Consider the following 23169-nt stretch of genomic DNA (forward strand, 5'->3'; position numbering starts at 1 on the left):
GTGCATTTAAATTAATTTAGAATAAAATATTGGCAAACTTTGCATACATTATAGAGTCAGACTTTATTCACAAAACAAATTACATTTAATATCACTCTCGCTTAATACTAATATAAAAATAAAAATTTAAAATTCCCTATATCAATCATTTTATATACAAATCACAATCAATTCATTTATACATATATTTTATTAAAATCAACACTATAAGAATTTACTAAGTAATTTTGTTACCTAAATAAAATTATGAAATAATAATGATTGATTAAACATTTATGAGTTATTTTAAAATATCTGTTAGATAATTCCAATGTCTCTCTCTCACAAGCTGATTATAAATTATTCAATTCAATATAATTGAAATCTTAATGATTCGGAAAGAACATTGACGTCATAGCAATTAATGAATCAGTTATAACTTCAACATAATGCCATAAAACTTATATTAATGCATATATTTTTATGAGTTTATATATATAAATTAAGTCGCACATAGCAAAATAATGATAGCTAATAATACTAAAACTTTGGTTACTGATTAAAATTTTTTAATTAAAATGCTAAATAAATCTTTTCGAATATCATAAAAATTAAACATTTGCTTACATATAATCACGTTATTAACCATTTTCTCATGTACGTTGTTGGTAATTATTTCCTGGCTTCTAATTTTCATATTAGTCTGTACTTTAAACCATATCAGGTTCTCAATTATGTTACCTTGCAATAATCAACATTCATCTTAAAATGTCTAAATGAAAAATTATATATAAACAATTATTACATAAGTATCAAATTATGTTTCTAGGTCATCTTCCCGCTGGCTTGAGAAGTAACTAACCAATCCACCAAATTCTCCTGATTCCTCATCTTGTTCTCCTTCTGGCTCAAATGAAGAACTTCGTGCAGGTTCTGAATCAGGATTATTATATTGTTGATCATCTATAACTGACCCTGGTATTACATGCACTGGTTGTGCAACTGAATGAGGAGGCTGATGTAATGATGGTGGTGGTTGAGATCCTGGTTCATACTGATATGCCGGTTGCATGTATGCTTGAGATGGTTGCCCTTGATAGCCATAAGGTGGATTTTGAGAAAATTGAGAATGCCTGGGCCCTGATGCTGGATGCATGTATTCATAGGGCATACGCGCTTTGGGGGGAGTACCAGGTCTCAAAGGTGGTGGAGCTCCAATTTGTCCAGGCGCTGACGTCGGGAGAATATTTGGCTGCACATTGATAGGTCCTCCACCAGAAGGTGAGGGGTCTAATGGATGATGAGGAGAATGATACATACCACGTGGTGGATAATTGCCCATAGGGCCTGCAGGTCTGAAATGAAAATATTAAGTTAAGCTAAAAAATATAATTATCTTTGATGGTAATTTCGGTAAGATTGATATTGAGTGTTCTGAAACTAGATTCTAACAAAATTATTTAAAAAGGTTTTTGGCGTACATTTTACAGTAAAAACTATATGAACAATATTATAATTGATTTGATATAAATTTTTGACATAAAATATTTGCCACAAATTTAACTATCAAGCTGCACTTAAAAGTAAATTCAGAATACCAACAAAGATATGAACATCACCTATAAATTCCCATAGCTGCTCCCATTGGTCCCCTAGGCCTTTGTAAATAATTTTCAGAATGCGGGTAATATTTTCCTTGAAAGCTGGAAGGGGAGGTGGTCAATCCCACAGATCCAGTAGGCATATTGGAATCACAAGTGACTGGAGCAGTTGGATTAATAGACACTGGAGGATTTCCACCTGGATTATGCAGCATACGTGTGATGACCGATGGTGAAGGTTGAGATGCAGAAAATGGTTGAGGTGGTGCTGCTATGCTCAAATTGGTGACACCTAAATAATTAAATATTTTTAAAATTAATTAAAAACAAGAAAACATATAAGCAATTAAAAATACCATTGAAGTCAATTTTATTTTATTTTAAAGCTGTTTGTGATAAAACCTTACAATTTTATTTTTTATCTAAACCAAAAAGTTCCAATTTCAAAAAATAAACACTATAAAATTTTCAAACTATATAATACATTCAATTTAATAATGTCTCTGAATCTTCAAAATGATACATTTGTTTAGATATTAGTAAACATAATATTATCAACAAAAAATATTTATACATTCAAACCTTTTTCGTCATGTTTGTTACCGCTTCTACCAACCAACTGATTTGCTGCTGCTTCCGCAGCCGCCGCAGCTTTCTTGCCGCGACCTCTACCCCTTCGTTTTGGTGTTGTTGGAATATTTTGTAAACCAGGCATTCCCATACCTTTCAAAAATAAACATATAAGTTATTCCTGATGTTCGAAAAATAAGTATCAATAAATATTTGATAATTAATTACCCATAAATCCAGCATTGGTTTGTGGGGTCAAGGGATGCCTAACGTTCGTGCTTTGGCTCGTCATAAGGTGTTGTCCTGCATGTGGAACATTCATATTCTGTGGGCGCAAATTAGCTAAACTGAAATTTTGTGGATTTGGCACAGGAGATGTACCACTAACCTAAAATATAACATCATTAATTTTAAATACTATTGGCAATATGCTTTGTCAGATGCTATTACAATAAATAAATAATAATAAATCAGTCGTGTAAACAAATATATAATATATTGTAAAATATAAACCTTTATATCGGAATTATGTGAATCAATAACTTAAAAAAAACATTATCACAAAGATACAATTCTGTGCATATTTTATTTTTCCAGTATTTTATTCTGAAGCCTATCATTAATTGAATTCTTCATATTATGTCAGAAGTTTATACTATCCTTATTACTTATAGCAAATTCACACATATTTACAAATTTTTCTCCAACAAGTTATAACTACAATTATGATGTATAGCAGAAAATATTTACTATAAGTGACATACCACACCAGGTGTAGATGTATTGGACATGCTGCTACTTGTGCAAGGCGAACTTGGGTTTGACATCATAGGAGATAAAACTTTTACATTGTCACTTGTTGCAGGTTGATTTTGAACTGCACTCAATGTTTTAATTGGTGTCACTGATATACTGCCCAAATTGAAGCCAGTACCTGCAGCTTGACTTTGAATGGGAATATTTGGATTCAATCTATTTGACAAAATACTTGAAGATGGTGCATTCACTTGCTTTTCTATAAAACAAAAATTTAAATAAAATTTCATATTATTAAATATTTGATGTTGTTACAATATTATTTCAAATTGCAAAAAAGACTAATACCATGATTAACTTATAAGATTGTATGGTTAAACGCATAAGCACATAATGTTAGCAAAATATTTGTAGTTAATATTAAAGTGTTATGTATAAATTTTAAAAGTTGTTTATGAATATTTCAGTAAAAAAAATCACAAACCAAAATACTTCAATTAGGATTATAATAACATCATGATTTGCAAAAGCGACGTTGAAGACATGAGTACAGATCCTTATTTTTGTATGTTATCTTAACAATAAGAAAAACTAATATGACTCAAAAGGCAAAAATCTTTGCAAAAAATATTCAATTGGCTTTCAACTTATATTGAATCTGATATTAATTTACCGGAAACTGATAAATGTAATTCTCCCGAATCGGATATTTGCTGATTCTGTGAAGCAACAGTAAGAGCCTTGGGCTTACGTCCTGGCTTCTTCCGCTCAACAGGTGAAGCTGCAAGGGCAGCTAAAGCAGCTTGCTTTGCAAGCTTCTTTTCTTCTCTCTCTTTTGCTCTTTCCTCCTGGATATATATAAAAAAATAATTGAATGAAAAGATTGAATCAAAGCAAATACAATCAAGTTTGTATATATAGCTACAGGTAACCCCCGCATAACACGGATTCGCTCTAAAACGTTTTAAGAATTGAGCAAAACCCTAATAAAATAAAATCATAGTAAAATCTATGAAAATCAAACTTCCCAGTATAATAGCCCCATAAATAAATGTGAAGAAACTAATACAAAAGATAACTAATTTGATACTTAATATTCGAGCGCGTACGTTCTATAGAAAAAAATTAGGCTTATCCGAATTAATTAGTTTTAAACAAAGATCCTTTGTATAAAATGTGCAATAAAGATAACTTTGATAAAAAAGATCATCGCGTCACTCGAAACTCGAAGTTTCTGATCGGTGAACGTCAAATAGTAATAGTAATAATAGTAAGTAATAAAAATAGAATAAGTAATTTTTATATGTATTTTAAGTAGGCATGCGTAAAAAAAATCCAATTTACGCCGATAATTTGTAAAGACAAGTTTTTTTTCTATACTATATAACAATATTTACTATAGAATAAAAAATCTTAGATTTTTTTAAAATTCATTATAATATTTTTTACAACTGACCTTAATTTTAGCTTTTTCATCCCTCTTTCTTATCCTCTCCAGTTTCCTCTGTTCTTTTAGCATTTTCTTCTCTTCAGCTGCTTTTTTCTTCTTATCTTTTGCAATCTGAACCCCAACCTGTTGCAAACGCATTGCAGCAAAATCTGGATCTTCCATCATTCTTTGTGCAATAACATCTTCGGATTCTTCAATTTTTGATTTATTGGAATCCATATACTCATTCTCCTGAAAAAATGTAAGTGTATAAAACCATTATCAATAATTATCATTATTATTGGAAATATATGATAAGTTATAGATAGATCATTGTGCTTAGACTTATATATAATGTATTGATACAATCATTTTGTGTTGAAATTATTCAAATTCTGAAAGTAAAAATAAATCTGCACATATTTTTATGAAAATGAATTGTAAGTTTCTTTCCATAGTCAAATAATTACATTGAATTAAATTTGAATTCTATCACAAGTGTTCAGGACTCAATTCTTTCTGATAATATTGACTAAAATTTTTTCGACCGATTAGAAAAAAAACATAAGTAACATAAAATATCATGGTTTTTCACAAGTCACTAATATTGTCTTACCTCATGAATATCTTCTTCATCAAATTCCTCTTCTTCCTCATCAATTGATTCTTCTTCTTCTTCATCAATGCAATCACCACTTTCCTCAAATGATGTATCTACTCTGGCGACTTTCGGCAAAGAACTTCTATCATCCAATAAATTAGGGTTTCGAACAACAAGTGCTTAAATTCACAATAAAATTTACATGCATATATAATAATTATAATTATATTAATTAATATATAATTAATTAATTATATAATTCATTTTTATAAGTGAATATAAAAATCATTGGTTTTGATTTGATTTGATTTTTTTAGTCTAGTATTTAATATTAAAATTAATTTAAAAATAATTAAAATAAAAGGAATTCAATACTTTTACAATAAATTAATTTATAATAAATTAATAGATGCTACTTAATAAATTTAAAAAATATAAATCTTGTTGAACTCACGAGTTTTACCGCCGATATGAGTATTGAAATTTTTATTGCTCGTCACTTTTTCATGTAATTTGCTTAGTGTTAAAGTTGAAGGCTTTCCATGACTGCTGTCTGCCATTGTGATGGAATTTAATATATCAGCATCTTTCTTTAGGTTTTCTCTTTCATCAAGTGCAGCAACATGTCTGTCAACTGCAACAATATTAAATATTTATTCAAAACTGTTTACATAAAAATTATTATACTTATAAAAAGACTTCTTAATTATAAATTATGTTTCAAAATGATCTGAAACAAAGCTCAAAACTGAAAGTATATACATGAAATAAATTGCTTCACTGATTCTAATATATTCATGTTTTAAGAAGTTGAAATATAATAATGAAATATAAGATATTTGAAATAAATATGTTATAAATATATTCAAATATGTGTGTATGTTTGTACAGTTGTCATGTATGTTTTATCCATCTATTAAATTTGTACCTTGTGCAACTGTTTGTGGAGTTTTTGTCAGAGCATTTATAAGTAAATCACTTTTAGGTATATTTTCATTCTTGATAAATGCAGTATCAATTTTATCTTGTCCCTCAATATCAAATTCTTTAGTATTGGGATTAGTTGCCACATTGTCTTCTTCAACAGGAACATATTCATCTTCACTAACAATTTTCTTCACAGTTGTCTTTTTCTTTTTTTTCTTATCCTAATAACAATATACAAGCATGAAACAAATATAAACAAATTTAAAACAATGATTATATGATAAAAAAAATAACAATATTCACAATAAGAATTGACTATTCTTGTCATAATAATAAAGATTCACTCAAGCAAATTACTATGAAACTACAATATTCCATTAATTGGCAAGTACATACTTCATCAGAATCAGATGCAAGGGCTTCCACATAATTAATTTTCCTTCCTCTCGTCCTTCGTCCTTCCATTGGCTCATCTAAGTCATTAGATTTTTTTAGACCACCACTTCTGAACGATAGATCTGATATTTCAGAAGTTCTTTTCTTCTTTGGCTTTTTATTAACAGCAGGAGCAGATTCACTATAAAAAATAAAAAGTGTAAAGTTGGACAATCTGTCATTTAAACATAATTTAATTTTAAATTACAATCTAACATTATTATAAATATCATCTTTATACTTTTACCTTTTATTTACTGTTGGAAATTTAGGCATCTTTCTCACAGGTGCTTTGGACTTTTTGTAGCCGCGCTTGTGTCCACTTTTCCAACCGGTTGTGCTATCCTCTGATGAAGAACTCATACTTTCCTCATCCTCATCACTCAATATACTTTTATATTTCTTCTTTCTTTTAGGTGCATCAGAACTATCATCTGAATCATTAACTAAAAGTAAATGTATTTTAGAATTTCATATATATGGAATCTTAACATAAAAATATTTTTTGCCATTTAAAAAATATTTTACATTGCATTAATGAAATAAAAATCAAAACATTAAATTTCATAGAAGCTATATTACTATAACTATATTTTTGTTGATCAGACAATAAGACAAGCTAGTTCTCTATCATACACTCACTAAATGCTTTATCGAATCTGGTCATCCTTGCCCTGGTTGAACGTCTTGTGGCTCCTTTCTTTCGTGGGAGATCCAATTCACTATCAGAAAAGTCACTATTACTTTCTAAGTCTTCATCTTCAGAATCAGCACTGTAAATTATAAAGTTAATATTTATTCAAATAATAAAATTCGTTTAAAATTATTACTTTATATCCATATAAATATTGATATTAAACTTTTGAAAATATATCATGACATACCTTGATCCTTTGAAATCCTCATCAGAAACATGATCTTCCTCAGAACTCACATCTAGAGCATTTAATTTTCTTTGCTTTTTTCTCTTTGACAATACTTGTAATTGATTTAGTCTCTCTGAATCACTATTACTTGAACTATCATCAGATTGCGTTTTATCTTTGCATTCACTCTTTTCATCATATTCTGAACCAGATTCAATAGTTTTTGCCTCTTTTTCAATAATCTTAAAAAAAAGCAAATATTTAGTATATATATATATATATATATATATATATATAAATGTGTTTATTTTCATTCAAATTTGTTCTATAAAAAACATTTAATAATAACCTGTTTCTCTTCATCTTTTTGTATAGATTCTTCTTTTACTTCATTGTCTGCTTTCTTTTCATTTTCAGCCTCGATTATAGTTGAAATATCTTTACCCCGACCCATATTGCCAGCTGATTCTTTTGCAACATCCATTTCATCCTAATATATTTAAAATATTTGAAAATATGAATTATGACAAAGTTTTATAAGAAGGACTTTATAAGAAAATTTTAATATAATTTGTCACTAGAAGAATCATTACTACCTATCTTTACTACACATTTTGTTCGAAAGCATTAAAAAGAACATATTAAAAAAAATTATATATTTAACTATTATTTATAAAAAATGAACTCGCTAATCTGTTTCCAGAACTATATTACAACTTTTTTTTTACCAGAACAGTAAAAATAAAATATTATAATTTTAAATTATTGAAATCTGTTTAAATTATCTTCTTAGATAATGTAAAAAAGTATTGTATTCGGATTGCTACAAATAAAAAGTAATTTACTTCAAGAACAATCAACAATTAAAAGAAATCATAATTTGTAAAAATAACAAAGTCAAACATTTAGAGGCTAATATGACTATACTAATTATAACTTCAAGTTGGCTTGGCAAAAAACATGTGCAAAACAAAAAAAAGAAAACAAAAGATCATAAAGCTAATTATTCTGGGAACTCAGTATAATTATTTCATAGATAAAAGTTAATGATACTAATGCGAAAATATAATTGCTGTACCTTAATTGCTTTATTAATAAGATCATCATAATCATTAAAACGGTAGCAAACATTAGCGGCTCGTCTTTCTCGTAGTTTGTAACCTGATTCATCTTCTTCGCTGTCAGTAGAACCTGAACTGCTCGTTTCTTCTGGGAATAAATAATTTAATATCAATTACAGCGCTGATTACTAGTGCAATAATGTAGTAAAGCTAGATGTAAATGGCATTTTACTATATTATTGTAATTCAATATTCATTGCAAATTTAGCTATTTGATAGCATTTTCAACTGTTTATTTCAAAAATAAATCTTTCGTTTTCGCTAAAAACAATGCGATTTCCAATTGATATCTTTCAAAAATGCGTATAATATTTGTAATTGTATTAATTATCGTGCAAGAGCGCGGTCCATTTTTTTTTTAAATATACCACATTTCTATTATATTATAAATCCTACTACTGTAGGACTACAGTATTTTAGGATGTTCGTCAGCACCACAAATTATCGTAGTGTTATGTTTCATCGCCAAGAAATTTTTCTTTATACATACATATAAAAACTACTCAGCTTGATACCTAAATTGAAGATTTTTAAGAGAAGGTGAATGAAAATTATTGTACTAATTCCAAATCGGAGTGAGTTCTTATCATATGTTACATCATATAGCTTTTAAACTTTTAGAATCGATGCAGACCAATAAATGTCTATAAAAGGTCAAAAGTTGTCTCTAACACACACATCACTAATAATAAAAATATATACAATAACAAACCTGATGAACTGGATTCACTTTCATCTTCTTTACTATGTTTTGGATTCCCTTCATTATCCATACTATTTTCTTCGTTAACTCCTGCAATCGCTAATCGCTCTTTTCTCAAATCTTCTTCTTCTTTCCTTTTCATAAGTTTATCAAATTCAACTAATTGCATTTGTAGATTTATTATCAACCTTTTCTGTAAATACAAGTGTATAATGTACATAATAAGTTTCGATTTGAGTTGAATTAATAGATGCAATTTTACTACAGCAGTGTATTTTTTCAAGATAACGGAGTAAATAGAAGTAAATACATTCATATTACATGTAAACTCATACATAACTAGTGGAGTGGGTGGCATCGTGCCTTAAGGCAAATTGCTGGAACTTCCCGTACCGTAACGAAATGTTCGAGGAATATTGAATGTTTTCAAATAGATTATTATAAATATTGTAATATTGTCTAATATTTATAAGAATTATATAAACTGAATTGCAGAGTTGAAATTATTTGTTTAAAGTATATTAGAACTATAGTCAGAATTAAAAAGAAAATCTGAATTATTTTCGATATACAAAAAATTAAAAAAAAAAAAAAAAAAAAAAAAAATGGTACAATTTTTTTTCCAAAATCAATTATTTTGTTAAGACAAGCAGAAAGTTCTTTGAATCAATTGAATCGGACGCTTAGTTCTCTCAAAAACTGCCATTTTTTATACATTTAGCTTTGTATTTCCGAAATGGCTGGGCCTGCCTTTGCGAAAAACTAATAACCCCTTCTCCCAATCATTACTAATTGAATGTTTTTTATTAGATCATTCAAATCGGATGCTCCGTTCTCTCAAAAACTCGATTTCTATTTTCTGCACTCTTTGCTCCTTATCTCCGTAACTGCTGGACCTGTCTTTGCCAAAAACTAATCAGCTCTTCTCCTTATTAATAGGAATCGAATGTTTTTTAAACCATTCAAATCGGTTGATCCGTACGCCCAAAAACGTGGGCGAAAATTTGTATGTATTATAACATACATACACACACACACACACACATCCATTTTTTCTGAAGTATGCCAAAATGTTCAGAAACCTTCAAAACGTCGAGAAATGTAAAAAATTTCAATTTCGATTTTCGGCCCATTACAATAACTTACCCTACGGGAAGTTAATAATACTCTCATTTATAATACTACTCAGGTACATAAGAGTAAACTTGTTCATATCATCACCCATGTACATAATAGTAAACTTGTAAATAACAGTGCTCACGCAATAATAGTAAACTCATTCATAATACTCCTCATACCAAAAGAATTAAACTCAGTCATATTACTACTTACATACGTAATAGTAAGCAACTCATACATAATACATATATTTATAATTCCAAATTATAATGCATGAATACATTTTTATAGATGATAGTTTTATTAAACACAGAGAAGTTTTATTAAATACCTGTTGGCAAGGAGGGCAATACCAATCTCCCTCAGGAATAATAAACAAGACAGGCTTGAGACATGAGCAATGATATCCATGATCACATTCATCACATAATAATATCCACTCTGGCTGATCAGACTTGCCGCATTTCTGGCAACGTTGGTCATCACAAATCTCTGCTTCCTCAGATTCTAAAGAAAAATCAGATTTTTTGTAATGTATAATACAAATAGCATAATTTAAGTTACTGACCTTTTTTGGCAGTTCTAGCTCTTCTCGTAGGCTGAGACTCTCCTCCTTCCAAATCACTCTCAGGTGAGAACTCATGATCCGATTTTATTACTGGAATATTATCATCTAAAACATATATTAAAAATGAGTGAACAAGTAACTAGAATACTAAGCTAAAATTTCAAATAAAAATATGTTCTGAATTTACTGCAATGAGTTTATTAGTTACATTTATTAGCTACTAAATTTGTTAGCTAAAATGTATCAAACTTTGTAACATATATTTTTGCTTTAATATCAATTTTTAAACTTTATAACGTTCGTATTGATAGCTTCAAACTAAGTCTATGGAAACAAGACTCTTTTAGAGGGATATTGGCAATTTGTAGAGAATAAAGCCAAAAAAAAAAAAAATTATTAAATTACTGAATATATTAGCTATTTGATATATATATATATATATAATGTATTTCTATTATATGATAATATAAAATATTATATCGATTAATAAAATTCCATTTTATATTTGTGATCATGAGTGAATTCTCCTATACATACCTTCTGAATGGTAATGTTCAAATTCGATATCATCTTCCTCACCATCTTTTTCTGAACTACTTTCAGATGAACTTTGCCATGGTTTAGTTTCATCAAAAGCAGGTTTACTGGTTTGTTTTCTTCTGCGTCCGCGTTTCTTTTTTTTATCTTGACGCACATCACAAGAGTGGGATTCTGGTTCACTTTCTGAACTCGATTCCTCTTGCTGTTTGCGTTTTCTTTTCTCTACCTAGAGAAATAACAACAAGAATGTGTTATCTCAGAAATTTGATACCCAAACAACTAATATAAAAAGTAAAATAAAACTGTAATTCATCATTGGCAATTGCTACTCATCAGCAATATTAAAAAAATATTTTTGACAATTACTTTTTTATTGGAAAAAATCTGCTATTAGTATATTTGATTTTGTAAGATACCTTGAATTCCTTATCATCATTCTTTGATTTGCGTTTTTTCTGCGATTCCTGCTTTAGGTGTGTTAAGGTAATTTCTTCAACCTTTCTTCGCTCAGCTTCTTCCTTTATTTTTATTTGAGCTATTCTTCTAGATTGCCTAACATTAGATTCATCATGTTTTGAAATGATTGCATCTTCATCAACAACTAAACCCATAATACGCCGAGCTGTAATGTTTACATAATAATAAATACACAATAAACTTAATACATATATCATTAATATATTATTAACACATTAATGGCGGGAGTCGTACGATTCATCTCGAAAAGACCTTAAAGGCAGGAGTTGTAATAAAAAAAAATAAAAAATTGAACTAAACAGTCATTTATGCCTCATAAACAGCTATGCATATAAATAAATAAATAATAAACTAATTGTATGAAGCATTTTTCCATAAGGCAACTTCACAAAACGTATACATAATCAAATGAATCAATAAGAATTGAGATTCAGCTATTTAGATAAAAATATGCAACTATTTATTTCGAAAATAACATTTTTGCTTTCACTAAAACATAATCAATATGATTTCTAATTGACGTCTTTTAAACATACTTATAATATCTATAATTTTATTAAATAAATTAACTTGTTTAGCCTATCTTATTACATCTATTCCATGTTCTAAAAATGTATTTTATTTAAGTGTGGACGTCAACTGTAATCTTAAGCTCACGGCAAAATTCTAGGCCCATAATATTTTAGTACATATATTAATTGAGACAGTAAAATCTATAGTTATGCAAAGTTTCATAAAAATCAAAAAAAAAATCAACATTTAATTTCGAAGAGACGGCCCGGGCAATCTTTACCAAAAAGTAATCAACACGATTCACAATCAATATGTTTCAAACAGTTTTTGAAGTTTCAAAATCTATTAAAAATTGTGGATTAAAATGTGGACGAAAGATTTTACAATTTATTAAGAAAAGGCTCAGGCGATTGGTGCTGATTTGACAAAACCGACAGAGGCTATTACTTATCCATCTACGTCTAATAAATTTTAAATTTTTGAAAACAGTCTAGCCGTCTTTGGGAAAATGTAGACAAAAGACACTTTTTCCAAATTTGGTTTCATTCCATTCAGAATGACTTAAACGTCGAGAAAATATAAAATTTCTATTTTAGAATATTGATTAATTCAAATACTTAAATTCAAAAATTTCAAAAATTCAAATACTTTCAAATTTTTATACAGATGAGTCAGATCTTTTTATTGCTGATAAATTGTTCTAGATAAAAAAAAACACACTTAAATACTAGATTCGTCTCATATGTACTTTCAAACATTTCTTGTAATTAGTGATATTAATATTTCTTATTTAATATTGTAGTTTTAAGAGATTAAATAAAATTATCTAAGTCTAAATATTTTTATGATCACGTAAAATATTGCCTGCTCTAGGCCGAAAAACGAGGTGAGATCGCCCACTAGTTAACATATTATTTTTAACAATATTATATTTTGTCGAAACTATTATAACAATTTCACTGAAAAAATGACCTGAACGCATACTTTATTAAAATAAATTTGATTCAATGATTCAGTAATATTCTTAATCAACCAATAGAAGTGTATATATTTAAAATGTAGAATAATTAAAAGAAAACAATATCTATATATGTAGCTGAGGATACTCACTTTTTGTACGTTTTCGATCAGGTTCAATGTTTTTATTTATTCCTGTTTTGTTGCCTTAAAATAAAAAAAAAAAAAATTATGTTCTATACATATTAAATATTAAGTTCTATACAAATTAATTGCATAAATTTACCTTTCTTCTCAGATTCATCATGTTTTTTCACTTTATTCTTTTTCCCTATAAATAAATTTGTATTATTAAAATGAAAAATAAATATACATTTAATTATCATATAAATTAACCTTTAGAATTATCTTCTGTGGTTTTTGTCTTTTCATTAGGTTTAGCTTTAGCGTCTATTTCTTCTTCTTCATCACTACTACTTGCCTCTTTTTGTGGTTTGCTTTTATTATGTACTGCAACTTTCCTAAATAAAATACACAAATCATAAATATCGGTTTGAACCATATTATTGGTTTTTCTTAATGAAGAAAAATATCATTAACATGATTTGTTAGTAAAATATAATTATTATTTGGGATCATTTGTCTTTATTTATTTATTTAAATCCCACAATGATACTTTACAGTAAAAGTTCTGTATCATTAATTATTTGAAATATGGAAATAAAGACTGAATTTCAGAAGTGATAAAATTTCATATCTATAATTAATATTGACTAAATTGATATAGAAACTCCCCTTGGTACACACCTAATTAAGATCCAACATAATTAAATATTGATAATATTAAGGAAATAAAAGAAACTGTCTGTCCCAAAATAAATATTTTCTTAAATTTACTTTTAACTTAATTAATTTTCATCCATTTTTTATCATATTCCTGCCTAAATATATTATATATAAAATTTATGATAAAGTAACTGTAACTAATGTAATTAAAATTATAAAATTCAAAAACCTTTTAGCAACATTGCTTCTCCTTCCTCGCATTTTTAAACGTTTTCCACCGCACTCTTCATCAGAACTAATATTTCCAACACTTTCTACACTATCCTCAACTTTATCAGATATTCTTCGTTTTCTAGTATTAGGTTTTGCGGCAGATTCAATTTTCAGATCTTTTATATTTCTAACCCTGATGGAACCTACATTTTTAATGCCTTCATGATTATCATAATTAATTAAATGTAATATAAACAAATTATAATTTACATTTGCGCAGATTATACATGTCTTAAAGTTTAATCTTAATATATGTAATATTGCAATATGTGATATTTAATAGAAAATAGATAAGTATACTAATATACAAAAAAACTATCAATTTTTTCACTAATTAATGAGAAATATATTATTCAATAATGAACAAAAATTTTTATAAATACTATGTATCCAAAGGAAATGATTAGAAAACAAAATGCCAAGAATTTATTTGGCAGTAGATAAAACAAAAGAACAGTATACCATCTTTTATTGTTTTTTACTCTATGGCATAACTAAAATTTAAATAGAAAAATCACAGAAAAACATTTTTTACAGATTACACCAATATTTGCATATAAAAAAATTAAAACACCAGCTTTTGTTAATACAAAACATTGCAATAATTTATGATCTGGTTAAAAAGCATTACAAATGTTTGTGAATAATAAACCATGTAATATATTTCATACCATTATTACATCTATATTATTAAAAACAACATGCATAATATTCTAATAAAAAAAGTAATGCCATAATAAAATATCAATTATATAATTACCAGTTAAACTGGCTTGTTGATTTTCCTCGTCAGCTTTTGAAGTATCATCTACAACATCAATGGTACCAGCCAGAGGATCTGCTAATGGATCTTCTTGAACTATCTCCTCATCAGATATACTTGCTTCTGGAAATTCTGTGTCTGAATCTAATTTTTCATATTCATGTGCAGCATGTTCTGAATTACTATCGTCTTTATTAATAAGAGTATTTTTTGTGTCAGGATTAGTATGTTTGGCTGCCAAAGGTGTTGTTATGTCATCAACTTTGCCTTTACTATAATCTATGATTTCTGATATAGTGCTATCTACGATTGTGCATTTGAGTGGGCTGCTTTCAATATCAAAATTGTCAATACTTAAAATGTTTTTGGCAATGTTAATTGAATTTTCTTGACATTCTGAAGATTTTAGTGCAATTTTCATAGTTGCATTTTTTTGAGATTCGAGTTTAGTATCTAATTTAGACAAATCAGAATTCTGGTCTTTCAATTTGCATTTCAGATCTTGCACCACTTCTGTGTTGTCCTTATTCTCTTCCTCCATTTCTTCTTTTTTATCAACATTTTCTTTAATAGATTCTTGAGTTAAACTTAAATTTACAGTCTTCAATTCTTTCTTGTTGTGTACATCTGTTTTGAAATTCTTATCGTCTTGCTTCTGCATGGATTCATCCATAGTTTTATTGCTTTCATCAAATATACAGGCATCTGTCGACCTAGGAGCTGATGATTCTTGCATATTTGCATCATCTAATTTAACAGATACTTCTGTCATTTCAGATTTTAAGCATTTTTCTTCACTTTCCATGCTGGGACCAACAATTTTCACACTTAAATCTAGTTCGTTAACGTCATCAATTGATTTCTTACCACCAGTGTGTGTTTCTTCTGCTGGAGTATTATATTCTAATAATTCTTCTTTTAATAAATCTTTATTCTTAGATATATCTAATTGATTTTGGTCCCCAATTGTACTTTGGTTTTCTTGCTCCTTAATAGATAGAATGTTTGTATCTAAAACTTTCTCGCCCTTCATTTCTTTTATATCGAATTTTGTTGCTTCTTTATCATCAAGTATTTCAATTTCTTTTTCTAACTTTTGTTCTGATTGTTTTTCTGAAATTACTTTTAATTCAAGTTTCTCATTATCATTGTCTGTAGTTGTTGAGATTATGTCTGATTTATCACAATTTTTTTCAATGACGTTTTCATGACTTGTTACTTCAGTTTTATTTATGTCAATAGCTGTGCTTGTTATGAGTTTTTCCTCACCATGAGTAACAAGTTTAGAATCTGATTCTGCATCTTTTTCTATTTCTTTTCCAATTTCTATTTGATCATTCTTATTTTTCGATTTAATTAAGCAGCTGTTGCTAATTATAATATCATTAACCATAAAATTATCTTCATTGCTCACCTGATCGTTCTCGAGAGAATGAGGCACAGTATTTGTACAAGGTACAACTAATTCAGAAATTAATGGTATATCATCATTTTGCTTTCGATTTTCAATATCATTTAATTGTGAACTTTTATTTGAAGCAATATTACTCTCTTCAACAACTTCTATTTTTGTCTGTAATAGTTCATCTTTATCACTCGCTCTTACGATACTAACATGTTCCACATTTAAATGTGCATCAACCTTCTCATGCTCTTGTGAGTCCCTTTGTTCAATGCCCAAACTTCCTTCTTTGATTTCTACATTTTCATTTTTAGGTATTTCATGAACACTGTCTTTATCGACCATGCTTGTTTTCAGTTCAAATACATCAGCACTTTCACTAGTATCTACAGTTTTATTTATACTTTGAACTTCAATAATATTATTACTAGACTGATGTGTATCTGCATCTTTATTTAATAAGTCTTCCTTTTCATGTATTTTTGAAGGTTTTTCAATATCTGTTACGCTTTCACATATAAATATTTTTGCCTCGCAAGTGTTATTCAATATGAGGTTATCATCAGTACTATCTTCTAAAAGTTTTTCTTTTTTCGCCTTATCTGACTTTACAGCTAATTTTGCCTCTTTCTCATGAAGCTCCGTCAATCCACTGATATTCTTTTCGAAATTATTAGGATCAGTTTCAATTATGTTTTCTGTAGATACTAATTTAGATTCAGTATTCACATTTACTACATATTCTTCAGTTTTATTAAAGTCTTGTGAAGTCTCATTTTTAATCATTTTTTTCTGATCAGAAACTTCTTCAGAGACTAAACATAATTTTAAATTTTCACCACAATCTTTTCTTGCTTGTTCTGAAATTTCTTGATTCTCCAAAGTGGTGTCATTATTATTGGATATAATTGAATTTTCACCCACAACACTTTGCGGACAAGAATGTACTGAATTTTTTACAAAAGTTTCTGAATTTAAGACCTCATCTTTTACATCCACTTTATCTGTAGTGGTTATATTTTTAGAACTATCAAAATTGCAAGAAATTGTTATACTTTTACTGTTCTCTTCATGTTGAACTTCTGAATGGATTTTATTCAAATGCCGTAAATTGTCATCATTTGTAATAGTTGAGTGATCCACTAGTGTGTTTTCTTTTGAATCTGCCAACTGTGGAGACACTTCATTATTATCTAAAAACATTTTATTTTGTATTGTCGCACCATCTAATGAAATGCTATCTTTATTTTCTGCATTGTATAATGTGTCAGTATCTTTTACTGTCACAGTATTTTCTAAACTGTCATACGGTTTATGTAAATTATCTAAAATATTTTCGATATTATCTTTAGTTTCGTTCCGAGGTTTAACAATAAAACTCTTTGTTTGTGAATTATCACAATAATCTTTATGTTTAGTATCTGATCTAGAAAAATCATCCGCATTTGCAATAGGTTTTACGATTTCTGAATCTGAATTTTGGTTGATTTTTGATGTTTCATCAAAGATATCGGAATCTTTATTTTCAAGAGTTTGACATTCTTTAGGCAATTTCAATAATGGATTGTCCTGAGAAACCACTTCTGATTTACCAGATAATGATAATTTGCATTGATCATTATTATCACATTCTAAATTAATTGAAGTTGGTATAGGAGTATGGCACTTGTCATTAGCATTTTGTTTATTAATATCAACTTTATCAGCTTCAACAGATTTATCATGAAAGTTATTTTCATTTTCATTTTCCTCCAAATTTATCTGTTTTGAAGTAGAAACTGAAGAACTTATGTCAACAATACCAACAGTGTCTTCTAAATTGTTTTCCAAAGGCATCTTGGTTTCATTGTTAGTTTCATCAAAATTTATTTGCAATTTAGAGGAATCAATTGGAATATTTTCTGTTTGTTTTGATTCTGATAATGAAGATTCATTTGGATCGATTTCTGTACATATGGGACTAGAAGCTAAAAAAAATTTGTTGGAATCATTTTCCTGATTCTTTGTTATAGTATTAGATAAACAATTATTTTGTTTTAAAGCATCACTTTCGATTTCCATTGAATCTTTATTTGCAATCAATGTATTTGTTAATTGTTCTGATTTTTCTAAAATTAAATCAGTTTCCTTACATTCATGATTCCCATTACCTTTCTCTGAAGACTTATTTTCTACACTAGAATCTTTGTCTAAAATAATTTTGATTTTTTCGCCTTCAGGATCTCTACTTTTAACAAGTTCCTCAGAACTATTAAAATTTTTATTGCATTTTGATATTATCTTAGTATTACATCCATCAGTCACATTTTTAATTTCTGATTTCATAGTTGCACAAATAATATTTTTGATATTTTCTTTTTTTAAAAGATTGTTTTGAGAATCCTCCATTACACCCGCAATAAACTCCACAGGCTTTTTATTTGTCGGTTCCTTTTCAGCAGTTTCTTTTAAGGTATTAGTGCATACCTCCTTAGATTTATCAATTTCACTGATACTTGCATCAGATACAAATTTAATGTTCTTATTATCGCTACAAATCATTGAAGTTTTCAAATTTTCTTCATTAGATATTCCTTCAATGTGATCTTCACTTGTTTTTGTTACCTCTTTACCTAAAATTTGTTCTTCTTTCTTATATTGTGTTGTTTCATATATCTTTTCTATACATACATCAGATTGTTCTATATGTTCGTCCTGATTCGCTTCTTTGTGTCCAAATGATGTTATATTTTGAATTTTGTTATCATCACCTATCAAAGTATTATATTTAGTATTAGCAGAACTAAATTCACAATTTATCAGTCCCACTCGATTAGTTTCATTCTGTAGATTAAGTTCAGTAGTTTTAACTATTTCATTATTAAAACATGAAGTGGGTTCTTTTTGTAATATTTCATGTGAATTTAAATTATTATCAATTTCATTAGAATCATTTACATTTAAATTTACTGAATGAGCTTGATCCACATTTTCGACAGTTGTGTGACTGAGTATTTCAGATATTCTTTGTACATCCTTATGTTCTTTAGTACTTATATTTGTTTCTGAAAGCAACAAACCATTTTCTGTATCTACCGTCGATTTAAATTCAATCATTTCCGATTCTTCTTTAATTTTCTCAGACTTGACATCTGTATCTGTAACCACTTCTAAAAAATCTTCATTAACTGCTTTTTCTTTCTTTTCCTTTTCATTTATTAAAATTTTGTTTGTACTATTACACTCATCACATTTAACCGTACTGATATCTTCAGTAGATTTACTGATCAAATCTATATTAGAACTTAATTTAATATTTTTTTCTGAAATTGAATCAAGAACAGTATCATGTTCATTTAAATTATTTATAAAATTTTCAGATAATTCGCTAATTTGATTTATATTTTTATTTTTTAGTAAATCATTTTGAGGTGAGTCTTTATCACATTTTTTTTCTAATGATTCTTTTTCTACACTAATCAATTCTGTTTGGGTATCAAGACCAGTATTGAGATTTATATTTATTACATTGGCTTCAACTTCTACGAAAAAAGCACTACTCTTATTATGTTCCTTATCTTTAGGTTTTTCATCATGAGCAATTGTTGTTTTAATAGATAAAAAATCTTTTTTTGTTTCATTTAGATTAGAAATATCTTCTTCCAAATTGCTTTTCAAAGTAATAGATTGTTGATCTTGTATATTTTCAGATGTATTATCAATTTTTAAATAACCTTCATTATCACATTCTTTCAATTTAGGTGAAATACTTGCAGTAGAAGTTCTATCATCAGTAGAATTACTAGAAACAATTTCTGATTTATTTAATGCAGATTTTGAATCATCGATCAATGAAGATTCTATGCTGGCAATGCTGGCATTTGGAGTGATTATGCTCAAGTTAGTTACTTCATAAAGTAAAGTGCTAAATGTAGTTTCATTTAAAGATTTGTTGATGAAACTTTCACTTAAAGATTTTTCATTCAATGAATCATTATTGAAGGTTATATTATTACCTTTAGAAAGAAAAATCGATTCCTCATCCCCGACTTTGGTATCCATTGCATATTCATTACTTTTATTACTTAATGAAACTGAATCTGCAATATCCTGCCCAGAATGACTTTTATCTAAGTCTGAACAATTTGTAGTTAAGGCTTTATTATCATTGGCATTGCACACATCCACTTTGTCTTGAATTTTTGAATAATTTGTATTTAAAAAGTTTGCATGTCCTGCTGTCCTCACCATCACTGGATTCAACTTCAAACAACCAGGCTGTCCAAAATACATCAAAGGTTTTCTTTCTTTAACATTTGTATCACTTATTATTAATGATTCACCACTATTTTGCTCATCATCTGGAGATTTCAATGCAGTTTCCACATCCGTTGAGCTGTCCTGAACCGATTGAGTTGTTGAATCATTTCTCACCTCTTTTGTGTCAGATAATGAATTTTCAGCAGTTCCAGATTCACCAGGATTGCCAGCATCGCAATCCACTCCAGATCCCTGACCAGTCACAATCATAACAGGTTCTTCAATAGCTGCACCATATTCTGACTCATCTGAATTGTTTGAGGAAGTCGGCTCATCATTGATTATATCACTAACGTCTTTTTTCATTTTTTTGTTTACACTATGATCCTCTTCACTTAAACTTTTACACTTTCTTTTTTTTGAACGTGCCTTATTTTCATATGAATTATTCACACAGCTTTTTACTCCATTACCATTAATCTTTTTCTCTTTTTTATCATCGTCCATACCATCTTTTGCATTATCATTAACAATATCATCATCAAAGTAATTATCTTCATCATCTGGACTCAAAAACTCTTCAGAATCTTCAGTTTCTTTTGATTTTGATTTATCTGTAGCTGAAACTATTTTAATAGTATCATTTGTTATAGAATCATCATTATTTTTTGATGTGAGCAAACTGTTTATTGTAGCTATACTATTACTATCTTCATTGCTTGTAGTGTTAGAACCATTTTTTTCCAACCCACCCAATGTTGATATAAGATCAGCAAGTTCCTCACGGGTTCTAAAAGTAAAAAATATAATGGATATAAACATTCTAAAAAGTTTTAAATTTTTAATTGAATATTCAGACTAAAATTATTAAATATTGAGGCACAAAATACAACTTATCAGAAAAAATAAGATTTATCAACAACTCTTGCAGATAATATTTATATTGTATGAACTTACTGGGCAACCAGTGTCCATGATTCTTCATCTAAATTCTCTTTATATACTCTTAAATTACAATCCTCATCAACTTGATACCAGTATGAATTTCCTTTTTTATCTTTTCCAATAGGCTCTAATCTTAAGTCGTCAGCCGAAGATTGCAGCAATGCATTCTTGAATTTTGCATTATCAAATTGCATTTCCAATAAGTTCTATAAAAAAACCACATCAATGTTCTATTACCTAAAAATGATAAAAATATTTATTTTATTAAAAAGATATTATTACTTTAAGAATAAACAGTCGTTGCGGGAGTTTTAGTTTCTTATAGCCCAAATGTTCTAAGTTCCAGGCATCTTGATTAGAGTATGTGTGAATAAATTTAACCAAGGCGCGTTCCCATTTATCTAAATGGACAGTTCTTCGTGCTTTCCGTAATAATTTAACGTGCAGATCAATCAATGCTGGATGAACTAAATCAAAACAAAATAATGAAAACATTGCTAATCATGACAGGTATAATTAGATGCAAATACATACCTTCTTGGCTCTGTTCAAGCATTGCCTGAAGGTCTTTTACTTTAGGCAATTGGACACCACATATTTTACCAAATTTATTAAAAAATGAGCAAATAACTGCAAAATTTGGATCATTTACACAGGCTTCATTATCAGACGCCATTTTATCCGTCGGCAATCAACTTATGTCAAATTATAATTTTTATTTACATTTTTAAATTCCAGATTTCTAAGTGGTATTCAGTAATTTTACATAAGCATGTATGTAAAAATAATATTTCAACATAAACTATTTACACATTTTAGGTGTCATAATTGAACGCAAAACAAACTTATAGCTTTCATTCACCATTTTAGCAAACAATAATATTGCCAGATCTGTCAGGAACATGTCAGGGTAGCTGTCAATCTGTATAGGCGCTAAAAATAGGGCAATTTGAATTTTTGTAAACTACTAAAAACCTGCAAACATTCATAATATATTTGAATATTCAGTTATTTTTATAGAAATATATTGTATTATATAATATATGTTATATTAACTCCAGTTATAAATGTTATAATTTGATTCTTATATATGCAATATATAAAATTATATCTTAGCATTAAATATTTAAGGCAAATTTTAACAAATATCTGGTTATTATTTTTTATGATTTTAACAGATCGAATGAATTTTATTTGAGTTTTCTATGCCAACAAATCTAGCACATTTTATTTTTTCGGATGTTACAATTGATGCGCTTGTAAAGAATAATCACATAACAATGTACAAATTTAATAAAAGAGTTCAGCAATGAGATAAGCGGATATTATTGTTGAATTTGATAGTCTCAAAGAATATTAATAATAAAATTTTGTATTCATTCTTTACAAATGACATATATGTCTGAGAAAATATAATTTATAATTCTCTATTTACAAGATTAGTGTAAGGTTCATCCGACTCTTGCATTTTTAGAATAATCACATTTTGGAGAATAATCTCTGTCAGAAACCTTATAAATGAAGGCCAACACTGTAAACAATCCAATTATGATATTAGTTCAAGGATAACATTAATAAGATGTTGGTCGTTTTATTAGA

The 23169-nt window shown here is 28.1% G+C and overlaps 2 protein-coding genes across 3 annotated transcripts; both read right to left on the reverse strand.

Annotated features, from left to right (window-relative positions):
* Nucleotides 1-544: 544 nt before the first annotated feature.
* On the reverse strand, nucleotides 545-18310 carry LOC113371584. Of its 2 annotated transcripts, none has more exons than XM_026612218.1 (26): nucleotides 14982-18310; nucleotides 14178-14364; nucleotides 13559-13683; nucleotides 13449-13493; nucleotides 13316-13369; nucleotides 11632-11837; nucleotides 11213-11441; nucleotides 10676-10780; nucleotides 10439-10614; nucleotides 8998-9181; nucleotides 8243-8370; nucleotides 7514-7654; nucleotides 7183-7406; nucleotides 6941-7071; nucleotides 6546-6744; nucleotides 6260-6440; nucleotides 5865-6084; nucleotides 5391-5570; nucleotides 4952-5115; nucleotides 4363-4587; nucleotides 3580-3754; nucleotides 2915-3165; nucleotides 2379-2538; nucleotides 2163-2303; nucleotides 1599-1872; nucleotides 545-1334 (listed from the first exon to the last, which is right to left on the reverse strand). In XM_026612218.1, exons 1-26 carry the CDS (start codon nucleotides 18220-18222, stop codon nucleotides 797-799), a joined length of 7884 nt encoding a protein of 2627 aa, XP_026468003.1. In that variant the 5' UTR covers nucleotides 18223-18310; the 3' UTR covers nucleotides 545-796. The 2 variants fall into 2 exon arrangements, with proteins under 2 accessions (XP_026468003.1, XP_026468002.1); XM_026612217.1 differs by having other exon boundaries at nucleotides 546-1334; nucleotides 8243-8373; nucleotides 14982-18309.
* LOC113371106 (remodeling and spacing factor 1-like) lies at nucleotides 18252-22374 on the reverse strand. The gene is made up of 6 exons (XM_026611751.1): nucleotides 22105-22374; nucleotides 21853-22037; nucleotides 21583-21776; nucleotides 19767-21415; nucleotides 18355-19727; nucleotides 18252-18302 (listed from the first exon to the last, which is right to left on the reverse strand). Exons 1-6 carry the CDS (start codon nucleotides 22244-22246, stop codon nucleotides 18252-18254), a joined length of 3594 nt encoding a protein of 1197 aa, XP_026467536.1. The 5' UTR covers nucleotides 22247-22374.
* Nucleotides 22375-23169: the final 795 nt, after the last annotated feature.

This window comes from Ctenocephalides felis, unplaced genomic scaffold, assembly GCF_003426905.1.
Source record: "Ctenocephalides felis isolate EL2017-DRISC unplaced genomic scaffold, ASM342690v1 CF-g0.4_SCAFFOLD_01492, whole genome shotgun sequence".
Lineage (NCBI taxonomy): Eukaryota > Metazoa > Arthropoda > Insecta > Siphonaptera > Pulicidae > Ctenocephalides > Ctenocephalides felis.